Source organism: Mus musculus, chromosome 4 (assembly GCF_000001635.26).
Source record: "Mus musculus strain C57BL/6J chromosome 4, GRCm38.p6 C57BL/6J".
Lineage (NCBI taxonomy): Eukaryota > Metazoa > Chordata > Mammalia > Rodentia > Muridae > Mus > Mus musculus.
The window spans coordinates 154,949,050-154,962,587 of NC_000070.6; the positions used below are offsets into that span (position 1 = coordinate 154,949,050).

A 13,538-nucleotide genomic window follows, 5' to 3' on the forward strand; every position below is an offset into this window, starting at 1 on the left:
GCAGAAGGCTTTGCACCCACCTGAGTCTCTTTTCTCTCCACCCTATGTGCCCTAGGCAGGGCCACAGTCAGAGGCTTGGCAGGGAGACACACACTTATTTAACACCACAGCATAGAAGCTGAGTAGACATTCTCCTCCTAGCTCAGAGCTGGGGGCACGGGAGGGCTACACCTAGCTGCCGGTCCATCACTTTGGACTCCCATGCGAATGTTCCCACCAGAAAACCAGATGTAGAGTTTGAGAGTTCTTGGGGATTCAGGAATGGGGACATCCAGCAGCTTTGAGTCCAAGGCCACTCTGAAGTCTCCTCTCTGTTCATTGTGCTCCTCAGTGAACACCTGAGTGGGACCACCATCAGCCCCATTCTATAGATAGGAAAACTGAGACCCACATAGTCCAGCTTCTATATAGTGGATACTCACGGTTTTGAACCCTATGCTCACAACCCTTTTTGAGTCATGGCTAAAGCAGCAGGTGAATCTCTGGAGAGTGTCCTTCTCATACCTAGTGTAACATAAGAGGAGGCAACTCCAGGGGCGCTCTCCAGGGGTGCTCTCCAGGGGCGCTCTCCAGGGGTGCTCTCCAGGGGCGCTTGAGGCCAGATGTGCTGACCTCCAACGAGGTTACCAGGGAGCTGCTGCTGATGCTCAGGGCCTCAAAGGCTGCCTAGAGGGAAGCCCCCACCCTGCCCGCGCGGAGGACTGCTCCCCAGATGGCCTCTGGGGCCAGGAGCTTGGCTCACAAAGCACAGGCGGCCCCGTGGCGAATGAGTTTGTTGCCGCGCACGCGCCTTTTGTGGGGATGAATGTATAAGGCAGGGGTGGGGTGTGGGAACCCACCCGGAGCGGGCCTCCCGCCCAAATTATTTATTCAACCTCTCTCCTCCTCCTCCTCCTCCTCCTCCTCCTCTTTCTTCACTCTCTCTTCTCTCTCTCCTCTCTTCCTTCTTTCTTTCTCTCTCTCCTCCTCCTTCTCTCTCCTCCTCCTTCTCTCTCCCCTCCTCTTCCTTCTTCTCTTTCTCTCTCTTCCTTCTTCTTCTTCTTCTTCTTCTTCTTCTTCTTCTTCTTCTTCTTCTTCTTCTTCTTCTTCTTCTTCTTCTCTCTCTCCTCCTCTTCCTTCTTCTCTCTCCTCTTTCTTTTCTCTCCTCCTCCTCCTCTCTCTCCTCTCTTTCCCCTCCCTCTTTCTCCTTCTTCTCCTCCTTCTTTCTTTCTCTCTCTCCTCCCCTCTCCTTTCTTCCCTTTCTTTCTCTCTCTTCCTCCTCTCCCTTCTTCTCCTTCTCTCTCCTCCTCTTCCTTCTTCTCCCTCGTTCCCTCCTCCTCCTCCTCGTGCTCATCCTCCTCCTTCTCCTCCTCCTCCCCTCTCTCCTCTCTCCTCTCTGGCTGATACTGCCTGGAAAGAAGGCAGAACTGCCTTGCCACCCCTAGGCCCCACCAAGTGGCCTCAGGCAAACATGGGGCTCTGTGCAACCCAGAAATGTTTGGCTTCCTCCTTTCCATTTCATGAGGAGAAGCAGGAGGTGGAAATGGGGCTGGCAGGGGCTACTTGCTCTTCTGAGGGAATGACTTTAGGGTGGAGATGCCAAAGGCTGTCCAGGGCACCTATGAAAAGAGCAGAGGACTCTGGGACCTACTAGAGCATTTCTAAGTAGAGTCTTGGTCCTGGGAGAGGGGTAGAAAGTTGACATTCTTGAAGATTTGAGGAGCATCTAGAGGCCCCTCTTTTGCCTCACCTCTTTGTCCACTCACTCCAGAGCCTGACACATATTGGGCATATCAAAGCATCAGGAGATGGGCAGTTTGACCTGCCTCTTCCTAAGCTGAAGCCATAGGATCCGACAAAACCTCCCTGTAGTCTCTTCACCTGTGAAGAGTCCCAGGGGATGCCCACTCACCCACTGCTGTAGGAGTGCCAAATGTGGCTGGGACCATGGGGTATGGATCCTCCCTGCTGGTCATTGCGAGTCTCACTGGGAGCCTCCATGCTGGGCTAGAAGCACCCATTGATCCTGGCTGGCCAGTCGTCATGGGAGGGTACCATGAGGTGGCATCCACAATGCATGTCAGGTCCCAAAGAGACAGCTGATGAGGTGAGCATCCTATGCTGGCGTTGGAGTTGGACAGCAAGAGAGGGACCAGGAGTCAATGGTAGCGCACACCTTTAATCCCAACACTCAGGAGGCAGAGGCAGGTGGATCCTTGAGTTCGAGGCCAGCCTGGTCTACAGAGCAAGTTCCAGGACAGCCAGGGCTATACAGAGAAACCCTGTCTCAGGAAAAAAAAAAGACAGACAGGCAGGCAGGCAAACAGACAGACAGGCAGGCAGACAGACAGACAGAGCAAACAGGCATTAAGGGATCATGATGAAGTTTTCTCTGGGTTATGGATCTGAGACCCATCTGTATTCTCCCTAAATGTTAGGGTCTCTTAGAGGCACGGTATGACTGCACTTGCAGAGTTTGGTTTCTGTCTATTTCAAACATTACCAGCAGGGTGGGATGATCAATATTCCACTAGCTAATGTGGTAAGAGAAGGGACCTCCAGCCAGAGTCCCAGGGTCCCCAATCTCGGGCATCCTGTGATCTGCTACAGAGGTCATCCCAGGCATTGTCCCTACAGGGCTCTTGGTCTTCTCCTCATGTTCAGGTGCAACCATTCGTGGGTCCCTATGACCCTGAAAATCTGAGGAGCTCCTTAACACAAGCCAAGCCAAACACTACTCATACTGCAGCTGGGGAAGGCAAGAGGCACCTTTGGGGGGGGGGGTCAAGACAGGGTTTCTCTGTGTAGCCCTGGCTCTCCTGGAACTCACTCTGTAGACCGGGCTGGCCTCAAACTCAGAGATCCGCCTGCCTCTACCTCCCAAGTGCTGGGATTAAAGGAGTGCGCCACCACTGCCTGGCTGCAGTCTGGAGACATCAGCAGACCCTGGGAGAAATATGTGTGATCATCAAGGGTTCAGGACCCACCTGTGTCCTTTCTGCCAGAACCTAAAGCCCCCCTCCCTGCCTCAACCCCAGGTCCTGCACTCTGACCTAAGCCACCATTTGCAACTTGCCCTTGAATTTTTTTTTCTGTGCCTTAGTTTGTCTACCTGTCCATTGGGTATGATGATGCTGGGTATCCGGAGGTAATTCTGCTTTGCGAAAACCAGCTTGGTCCCCCCAATGGAAGCTCTCATGTCAGCCTCAGACATGGGGGGGGGGGAGTAAGAATCCCTTGGGATGGGACTGGGGACAGCTGTTTCCTGTAAAGGGCTGCATGATAACTATTCTAGTCTGGGTGGAGGGCACCTCGCTGATCGTCCTCTGGAACTGTGTCAAGATAGACATAGGTAAGGGATGGCTGTACAGCAACAAGATTTCATTTTAACCTCATGCCATGTCTCACACCATGGAACACACAGTCTTTTTTGGATGTTGGTTTGCTTTAGAATGTAAATATCATTCTTGGGGAGCAAGGAAGCCCTGGTGTTCCCTACTTGCCAGCTACCTGCCTCTGACCTCTGATACCAACTGAGGGTCCCTACCCATTGCCCCCACTTTGCAGATAAGAAAACTGAGGCAGAAATGGGTTTAAATGTGTTGCCATGGGCCACACAGCAGGGGAGGCAGGAGGATGGTGTCTGGGGATGGATCTGTATCCTCTCTCAGGATTGAGAGCCAAGGATGAGGGCAACCAGCGTCTGGCTCAGGCTGGGACAGCCTCCCCTGTCCATGTCATCGTGATCCTCGCTCTAGGCGGCGGTTCCCACACTTTGGTGGCGGCGGTAGCGCGGGAAGCGTGCCCAGCCCCTCGGCATTAGTGCCGGGGCCTGCTTCTGAATGAATGAGGGCGGCGGTGGGGGGCATGAGGAGGGTAGCTCCCAAAAGACCATCTGGCTCCGTGTTATAATAGAGCAATAAAGGGCTCGTCTGCTTTTCAGGGGTTGGGAAGGGGCTGCTCTCTGACACCACAGAGTTTTTAAGCAGCTTGGGACTGTGACCCCGGCACTACCCTGGCCCACCGGGGGCTGGTGGACAGAGCGTGGCCACGTGGGCTGGATCGACCTAATCCCTTCGCTGCCTTGAGAGCATCCCCGCCCCCGGTTTTCCCACCACCCACCTCTGTTGTCCTGAGCCGGCCCCGCCCTTTCCCCAACTAAGGAGGCTTGTAGTGGAGGCAACCTGTTCCAAAGCTCTGGGGTGTGGAGCCCTGCAGTGCGCAAAGCTCCTGGAGCCTCAGGAGGATGGTCCCCACCTCACAGACACCCAAATGTCTCTCAAGCAGAGCGCCCACCCAGTAGGACCGCGGGACCGTGAAACATAGCTCGCCAGACCTGGAGTCTCCAGACCCAGAGGGAACAGAGGGCGTGGACTTGTGTCCTCACTGTGTCTCCCAGTCCCAGGTCCTACCTCAATCAGATGAGAAAGGAAGTTTTGGAGATGGGATATCTCGAGGCCGGCCACCATCACGAGCCTGGGTGGGGTGGGGGTGGGGCACTGGTAAGCAAAAGAGATTGGGGCAGAGGGAGGTGCAAAATAGAGGGGACAGTCCACGAGTAGCCTTTAGAAGAGCCTGAGGCTGCCTGAGTCGCAGCAGGGGACCAGGTTCGTGACCTTAAGTGCTAGGTCACCTTTAGACCCACTTTGAAGATAATGACTGCAGCTCTGGGTTCTGGAACTCAGCCCCTTCAGGGACATTCCTGGGGGAATTGGCATATTCAACGCCCCCACTCTGCCCTTCTATGGATACTCTTACCCTCTCAGGTCAGGTTGAGATGTGAGAGCAAGAAGTGGGTAGGGTGGCCTTGCCTCCTGATTTGGTGGCTCCGGCTATGTACAGTACAGATGTCCAGGCACCTGTTATTTGGGCACAGGTGGCAGGCAGCCCTGGCTGCAGATGCTCCTTCTGGGCTGGGGCCCAGTAGAGGTACATTTCAGCAAAGCCCTTGTGTGGGGGAAGGGGGGGGAGAGGCGGGTGGCTCCCTACAACCCGGAGTCAATTCCTCAAGTCTCAGGTGAGCCTATAAGCCCATCTTACAGACAGGTAAACTGAGGCTCTAGATTGATCAAGATGTGTTCACATGTGTGAGAAAGCCAAGGGGCAGAGCCAGGCCTTGATGTTTCAGCCCCTGTCAGCCCATCCAGCCTGCTCTTTGGAACTCCCTTGAATTAATCCTGCTGTGGAGAAAGCTGGCAGTCAGTCTGTAAGGCAAGGTTGGTGCAGACCCAATGAGCTATGAACCTCAGGATCAGACTGTGGAGTCTAACCTGACGAGCAGTATGCATATCAGACCCTCTCATCCACTGGAACAGGGTGGGGCTGCCTGTGGCTCTCAAGGCTCTGGAAGTTCAAGGCAGGTGTGGAAAGGAGAAGTAGATGCCCCAGGAAGGTAATTTCAGCAGCTGTCTGAGACCCACACCTAGAGAACACCCAGTAGAAAGGCTGATAGACAGAAGCGGGGGAGGGGCTGGCCCAGTGGGGGGCCCCCGAAGTCACCCAGTCCCCAAACCTCAGGAAGGTTTGATTTCCTCCTCTGTGCAATGGGTCCAAAGCTAACAAACCGTAGCCCACAGAGCCACTGCTGGGGGTACCCATCCTTCCCTGTGCTCTGCATGCAGGAGACCCCCAAGCTGCTGACTTCACCTCGGCAGGTGTAAAGAGGGTCTGCCCAGTGTCCACTCGGGATGAAGATGTCCCACCCACTCTCTCATAGAGAAGACCACCCCGTGTCAGAGGAGCAGAGGATAGCCCGGCTGTGTCTAGGATGGGCCGTTCTCTTCCAGGTCACCCTCTGGGGCTGGGACAGCAGCAGCACCTCAGGTAGACTGGCCCACAGGCAAACTGCTTCCTCCTGAGAGCCCCAGCTTCCTCACCTGCAACAGAGGCGTACACGTTCCTGCTGCTTCTGAGGGTTCCTGAGGGCCTGACCCAGTCTTGTGTCACAGGATGGAGGGCAATGGTGGCCACACAGTGCCCCCCTCTATCACACCACCCAGGTGTGCTGTGATACTATTCCAAGGAAGGGTAGTAGAGAGAAATGCTTGGCTGACCAGGGCATTCTGAGAGGTGAGAGCAGCAGGGCCAGGCTGGGGACAGTGGCCCTGAGAGCACCTAAACGTGGCACACGTAAATGACCACACAGGCATGGGCATCTGTGCATAGACACACACAGGCACCAGCACACACAGATGTACATGTGCAGAGGTACATGCCAGCGTGCTCCCTGGGCCTGCAGGAGCATGAGTGTGTGCGTGCGTGCGTGCGTGCGTGCGTGCGTGTGTGTGTGTGTGTGTGTGTGTGTGTGTGTGTGTGTGTGCAGAAGCCCTTTATACATTACACAGTGGTAAATGTCCGTGTAAGAAAATGTTGACAGGACTGGAGAGATGGCTCAGTAGGTGAAAGCCCTCGCTGCCAAGCCTGTCTGTCCTGTTTACTTGAGTTTAATCTTTGGAAACCATGTATTGGGAGAAAACTGACTTCTGCAAGATGTCTTGTGACCTCTATACACACACACACACACACACACACACACACACACAACAGACAAACAATTAAATAAACATAAGACAAAAGTGCCAATAAGAAAACCCGTGCTTCAAGCCATGCTAACACTTGGTGTTCTTGCATGTGTCCCTCCATGTCCTGTGGGCCTCCCAGCCAATAGTTACCTGCCTTCACTATAACTCCAACCCACAGCCCCCAAGTCACCCCCTGCACATTAGGATCTCTTACCTCACTTTCACAACTCCTCTACCCACAGTGCAAGGCCAAGTTTGCCCTCTGTTCAGCCCCTGTGCTCTGGTCTCCACTGACCACGGGAAGAGATGCAGTTGGCAGGGGGAAAGAACCCTGCCATCTTGGATGCAGTTCCTTAGTCTGGTTCTTAGAGAAGGGGAAGATTTAGGGCGCTGGCCAGGGAGAGCTCTAAGACTTCTTTCCTAGCCCCATAGAGAATCCATAAGCCAAAGGACTCACAAAAGGCATTGGCTCCAACACCTTACTGGCAGCCTTTTGCAGCCCATTGACCCTGCACCAGTTATCTGGTTACTTACCATCCAAAGCTTTGTTTCCATTGATAGGTTTGTAACTTTCCTCACACTTGGAGTATATGCCCAAAAGTCAGACTGAGCACTATAGCATCTCTTCACCCCACCCCACCCCACCCCCAAACACCTATCCATTCCTAGAGACTGTCCCCCACAGCCACCATTCACTCACTTTAGTACCTGACCCTCTCTGCCCTGTACACTTCTCTGCTGGGGCTATCCCCACCTGCCTTGATGACCCAGGAAAGCAAGCAAGCAAATATTGAGGGGCTTAGAATCCCAGCCTCAGCTAGGTGTGGTGGCACAAGTCTGTGATCTCTACTCTCAGGAGGGTGAGGCAGGAGAACCTCCGATATGAGGTCAGCCAGGGCTACATGGTAATTCCCCTTCTCAGTTAATCAAGAAAAAAAAATCCACTTGAGGGGCAGAGGCAGGCAGATTTCTGAGTTCGAGGCCAGCCTGGTCTACAGAGTGAGTTCCAGGACAGTCAGGGCTACACAGAGAAACCCTGTCTTGAAAAAAAAAAAAAAAAAAAAAAAAAACCAGCTTGACTGTCTAAATTGCTCTGTGCTGGTAAGTGCTCAAGTAGAAGAAGGTGGCTTTCTTTCGGGTGGGTGCCTTGGAGTCGAATGGGAAGTCATGACAAACTACAGAGTGTTTGGCATTTTTGATGCAGAGGGGTTTACTGACTCACAGTTCCCATGCCTTGACAAGTCTCTTGACTTCTGCTGCTGGCCAGCGAACTGAAGACAAAAGCTCTCGCGCCTCACTGCCCGTCTAGGAAGTCACTGTCCTGTGCTCAGCAGGTGTACCATTAGTCATGTACACCGCCACCACCACCCCGCCCCCCTGCCGATCCTGCCTGCAGGACCCAAGAGAGCCCACCCAAGGCCCAGTCAGCAACCACTAAGTATCCCTCTCTGCCACAGGGCTGACTTCCTCCATGGTCAGCTGTCCTTCCTGGCGGTCTGTCCAGGGAAAAGAAGACGTCTCCTTACAGCAGAAATCTGAGGACTGAGGGCTGGTTAGAACCAGGACAGGGCTCAGCAGAGGACAACCCCGGTGTGGTCGTGACTTGGGGAGACTCTGTCCCCACAATCCTAGATAAAGTCTTGCCTCACATTCTCAGGAGAGGGGGTGGAAGGGAGCAGCAGGCTGCCCCTCCACTTCCTGGCCCATCCTCATTCCAACCCTCTCTATCTCGGATCTCATCCACTGTAAATGTTCTGGAACCAGGGACAGCAGGCTGGGGATGCTGGCATGCTCCTAGGGCCCAACATCTCCCGGCAGTCACACAAGCACGATCATGTCTATGGCTCTTCTCTAGACAAACTCCCAACTGTGGCCAAATATACATAAAAATTCACCCACTTCTGTTCACACTTGTTAAATATACTCACGATGTGACACAGCTGTCACCACCACCCATGTTCATCTTTCCCAACCCAGAACTGTCCCCAGTAAACACTGCCACCCCATCTTCCTCCCGCCCCAGCTCTTGACAGTCACTGTTCCACTTTCTGCCCACAGATTTGATGGCCCTAGGTCCTTCCCATAACTGCAGTCACACAGGATCTGTCCTTTCAGGGCTGGTTTGTCTCCTTAGCATAACAGCCTCGAGGTTCACCCATTCTGTGTACGAATGAGCGATCTTCCACTCTACGGATGGGATGCGTCTGCTCTTTATCTGTCCATTGGTCGGAGAACACTTGGGTGGCCCTGGCTCCTTGCCTCCTGTGAATGGTACAGTTGTGGGCGCCGGTACAGAAAAGCTTGAGTCTGCTTATAACGTTTATGAGCATAGACATGGAGGCAGAATTTCTGAGTTATAAAATAATTGTTTTAATTTTTTGTTTGTCCTCCAAACTGTTTATCACAGGGCTGCACTCCCACCCATAATGAGCCTTCCTTCAGAGACTGGGAGCAGAGTTCTTTCTCATCCAACTCAGCCAGCTTACTAAAGAAGGGATTGGGTTGTGACTTTCAGAGTAACCAGGCAGACTCAGTTTACAGGATCCCCACTTCCACCCCAATGTACAAAATAGCGTGAGCACCCCCCACAGAGGGGTCTTGCCCCTCCAGGCCCTGCCCCCTCAACTACTGTCCCTTCGCCCAGACCCATTGAGCGCTCAGGTGGGATGCTCTGAAAGGTACAGGAAAGGCAAACTAGAGGACTCCAATCCTGCCCTATGTGGCTGCCGCGGCAGGAGGAGCCCAGCGCCCCTCCCCCACCCCGCAGTGCTTCTGCCGGGCAAAGCCCGCCAGCCAGAGGCAGCCTTTACCCCTCCCCCTTTGCAGCTACTCAAGTCGGATGGTGTGAGCCAGGAGCCCAGAGAGTTTCCCACACTTTGGCCCCATTCACAGTGTTAAACGGCCCACAAAGGCCAGGCGTGTGCCTCAGAGGCCGCCTGGGCTGCCATCTGGCCCGCACTCGGGGAGGCAACCAGCCTTTCATCCGGCTGGGATTTAACACCATTCATTTCATATTTCCCACAACTGAAAATTGGATCAAAGCTGCTAGGGGGAGAGGGAGGGGGAGGGGGTTGAGGAGGGGCAGGGGAGGGGGTGGCCCTCCCCATGGCCCACCCACCACCCTCACCTCTGGAAGGCCGGCTCTCCTAACCCACCGCGGGTGGGCGGGAGGTTGGGGTGGGATGGAGGTTGGACCATATCTCCTGGCACGCGTCTCATTTGGGTGAGGAGCTGGCTCAGGGGAAGGTACTTACTGGAAGTACAGAACACAAGCCTTAGCCAACTGTTCCCACCAGAGTGTTGGGAAGCAAGTCTGTGCCTAGATGACCCCCATATCCAGGTACAGTCTTGGGTCCTTGCTGCCAGCAGCCAGGAGCAATGGTCAGAGCATATAGACTCAGACTCTGTTTCCGGTTGGTGGGCTTCACGCCCTCCCTGGTCTGTTTGTATTCCCTAGGACCTTTGAATGCCTAATCAGGCTCCTGAGCCCTTCCTGCAGGGCATACAGGACAGGCACACAGGTGACCAGATTTTCCTGCCCTCCCCACTCCCAGGAGTCCGAGATCCACGACATGGCTAAATTTGACTACCATGTGGTGTGAACTTCTTGTTGGCTGCAAACAAGATTTCACTGAGAACCACCAGACTCCTCTTCCTTGTAGTTTGAGGGGGCTGCTTGACCACCACACAGTGCCAACCACTGCTAGATCTCAGGGCTGTAGAAGCAGAAGCCCAGACATACAGCCCCGAGCCTCCCTTCTGCACTTACAGGGTACCTCTGTCAGAGCTCGGGTGAGGGTTGTGGCAGGGACTAAGGGAGGTGAATTCTGCACTTATATCTTGCACTGGACAGACCATCCTGTGCTGCCTCAAAGCCAAGCCTTCCCCTCTGTCCCAGATGCTTCCATCCATGGTAACCCAACAACCCCTTGTGCTAAGAGCTTCTGGAGCAAGACCTTCGGAATAGATCATTTACAGCAGTGGGTCACTACCATAGCAGGAGGGCGTTTCCCTAGTGGGCACTGTGAAGGCCCTTCAGTTCCTGAGCTCAGACATGGCTGACATCCATCCAGAGAACCTGGTTTCATTCCACACTGGCTATTGTGCTCTGATGCCAGCCTCCTGGTTTGGGCCTGGCTAGGTCTTAGGTTGACCCTAGGAGGAAGCACGGGGCCTTATCTCCTCCCTCAGCCCCTGCAGAGTATTGGGGAAATAGTACAGGTTCCAGATGGAGGGACGCTCCTACATGGCCATCCCCTAGGTGTCTAGGGTGTGACTAGTAAGGTCACCTGGTTAGGAACCACGGTTATCAGTTCTTACAAAGAGGCCCATCCACACTGGCACAGCATTCATATGGGGGCTTATTTTTAGGTCTCCCACCTTCTACCTGCCAACACAAAATGCTGAATGAAACTGGAACACACACACAGAGGCATGCACGCGCGCGCCCGCACGAGCTGAGGGGGATGTCATGAGAGGAGTTAAGGGCAGCCATGGTTTCCTAAAAGCCACGCGGGAGTAGTGATCACGGACAGCATGAAGGAGGCACGGTCCTCCTGTTTCAGAGATGCATGTGGCACCTGGTGACACAAGAGCAGTCCAGATACCCTGTGGGTTCAGGGGTTCCTGAGGGCTTCCTAGGTATGGGGCTTTGTGCTAGGCATTATCCAAAGCAAATTCAGCTAGCCTAGAAGTACGCTTGGCAGGCTCCGCGCGTGGCCATTTCTAGCTGCGGAGAAGTCACTCCTCTCAACTGACAGAACTGGCAATAAAGCGCCTAAATTCTAAATACATGAGTCCCTCTCTCATCCTGTACCTGCGAATGGCATGGCGGCAGCATCTGTTTGAGAGAATGTGGCCCACTTTAACCCACTGTGCCTGTGGGCAACAGGTCCCAGCTGGGGAGGGTGCCCACTCCTCTGGAAGTCGCTGTCTGTTCATTGTAAAACTCTCATTTCTCTGCGCCTGTGGCCTCTGCCAGCCAGCGGTGGGGAGCCTCTGGGGAGTGGGAGGGAAGAAGGGAGAGAAGGGGGGGGGAGAGCACTCCTTCCTGCCCTCCCCACCTCCCCGCGGCCTGGGAAAAGGCAGCATATTGAGGCGCGGGGCTCTCAGCATCAGGCCCCGGGATGCTAATGAGGGCGAGCGCGTTCCCACAGCCCGGACATTGTGCCGCGCGGCCCACCTGCTCCTCGGGGAGCGACCATTGTGCCCGCGCCAATTCACAGGCAATTTAGCGTGCGCTAATGGGCCGGCGCCTTTGTGCGGCCGGCGCCGCCATTGGCCGCCGAGTGTGGGAACGGCCGCGGCGCCCGGACCCCAGGCGCCGGGCCGCTGCCCGCGCCTATATAGGGCTGGCGTGCTGGGGTCCAGGTCGCGCCAGTCCGGGACGCCTGGCTCTGTCCGCTCCGCTCCGCTCCGCTCGCTAATCGCCTCCAGAGCTCCAGGCATGGCCCCAAGTACCGTGGCGGTGGAGATGCTCAGTCCCAAGGAGAAAAACCGAGTAAGTGCAACTCGCCCGGCGCGCGCCGTCCGGTTCCCCCGGGGCCTCCGGCGTCCGCCGCCCACCTGACGCCTCTCCTCCCGCAGCTGCGGAAGCCGGTGGTGGAGAAGATGCGTCGGGACCGCATCAACAGCAGCATAGAGCAGCTGAAGCTGCTGCTGGAGCAGGAGTTCGCGCGGCACCAGCCCAACTCCAAGCTGGAGAAGGCCGACATCCTGGAGATGGCCGTCAGCTACCTGAAACACAGCAAAGGTGAGCCCGGCGCCTGCGCCCGCCTCCTGCTCCCGGCCGATGTGGCTCCCACCGCGCGCGCCCCACTCATGCCGCTTCGTCTCCCCACAGCCTTCGCCGCGGCCGCCGGCCCCAAGAGCCTGCACCAGGACTACAGCGAGGGCTACTCCTGGTGCCTGCAGGAGGCGGTACAGTTCCTGACCCTGCACGCCGCCAGCGACACGCAGATGAAGCTGCTTTACCACTTCCAGCGGCCCCCAGCTCCCGCCGCTCCTGCCAAGGAGCCCCCGGCGCCCGGAGCTGCGCCCCAACCGGCCCGCTCCTCCGCTAAGGCTGCTGCTGCTGCGGTCTCCACCTCGCGCCAACCCGCCTGCGGCCTCTGGCGGCCCTGGTGACCCAGCGGCCGACCGGTGCCTGGAGCGGACCAGAGGATGAGCTCGTTCCTCTGGATGTGGGAAGACATTCCCCAGCCGCAGTTCAGCCCCAGGTTGGCCGCTACCTTCTTCCGAAGGCTCCCTCCTCCGGCTGGCTGGCCAGCAGGAGGGTCATTCTTAGAGAATGTGTGTGCAGAGTTGTCATTTGGGGATAATCAGGGCCCACCCTCTGCCGCCCGTCCGACCCCGTGGGGTTGTTTTGTGTTTGCATTTCAGCAAGTGACTTCTGCGAAGTTCCTGGTCACCACCGGGGGTTCTATGATATTTGTAGAGTCGGGGGTTGGCTCACCCCAGCCCGTAGAGGACTTTCTTCAGGGCCCGTTGCTGCTGGGCAAGCACCCTGCAGGCGGGCTGTGCCCTGGGCACATTTGCCTTTTGTGAAGGCGGAACTGCAGGTGTTTCCTCATAGGAAAGCACTCAGCCTGCGTGGGCGTAGGGCCCATGGGGCCTCACCTCAAGGTCCACATGGCCTTGGCTGTCTGATGCGCGCTCACAGTGGGCTGTCTGGGAGGGTGGGGTCTCCACGATGATCCTTAAAGGATTCCTTTGTATGGGTGGGTGCATGTGGGCACGATTTTGTACTTAGAATTTGAACTCTTGGTCATGTGGGAGAACACAGGCTGTTCTGAAGGCTTCTAATAAAATATCAAGCCCTCCATGTCTGTGCCTCTCGTCTGTCCTTAGCAGCCTAGGGGCAGCCTGCCCGGTGACCGGAGGTGGAACAGTGGGATCTACCATGTTCACAGTGAAACCGGGATCAGGAGGAGTGCTTGCTGGTGGTCCTCTGCCATAGAGGAAAAAGGGAGGGCAGGAGGTGGAGAGGAGAGGGGCATACAGAGCTGTTGTTGCTCTCATGGTGAACAAGACCTGGGT

The 13,538-nt window shown here is 55.7% G+C and overlaps 1 protein-coding gene across 3 annotated transcripts; it reads left to right on the forward strand.

Annotated features, from left to right (window-relative positions):
• Window positions 1–11,576: 11,576 nt before the first annotated feature.
• On the forward strand, window positions 11,577–13,323 carry Hes5 (hes family bHLH transcription factor 5). 3 transcript variants are annotated; one of them, NM_010419.4, is made up of 3 exons: window positions 11,874–12,000; window positions 12,087–12,252; window positions 12,343–13,322. In NM_010419.4, the coding sequence occupies exons 1-3, from the start codon at window positions 11,947–11,949 to the stop codon at window positions 12,624–12,626; spliced, it is 504 nt and encodes a 167-aa protein (NP_034549.1). In that variant the 5' UTR covers window positions 11,874–11,946; the 3' UTR covers window positions 12,627–13,322. The 3 variants fall into 3 exon arrangements, with proteins under 3 accessions (XP_006538625.2, NP_034549.1, NP_001357684.1); NM_001370755.1 differs by having other exon boundaries at window positions 11,874–11,944; XM_006538562.4 differs by having other exon boundaries at window positions 11,577–12,000; window positions 12,087–13,323.
• Window positions 13,324–13,538: the final 215 nt, after the last annotated feature.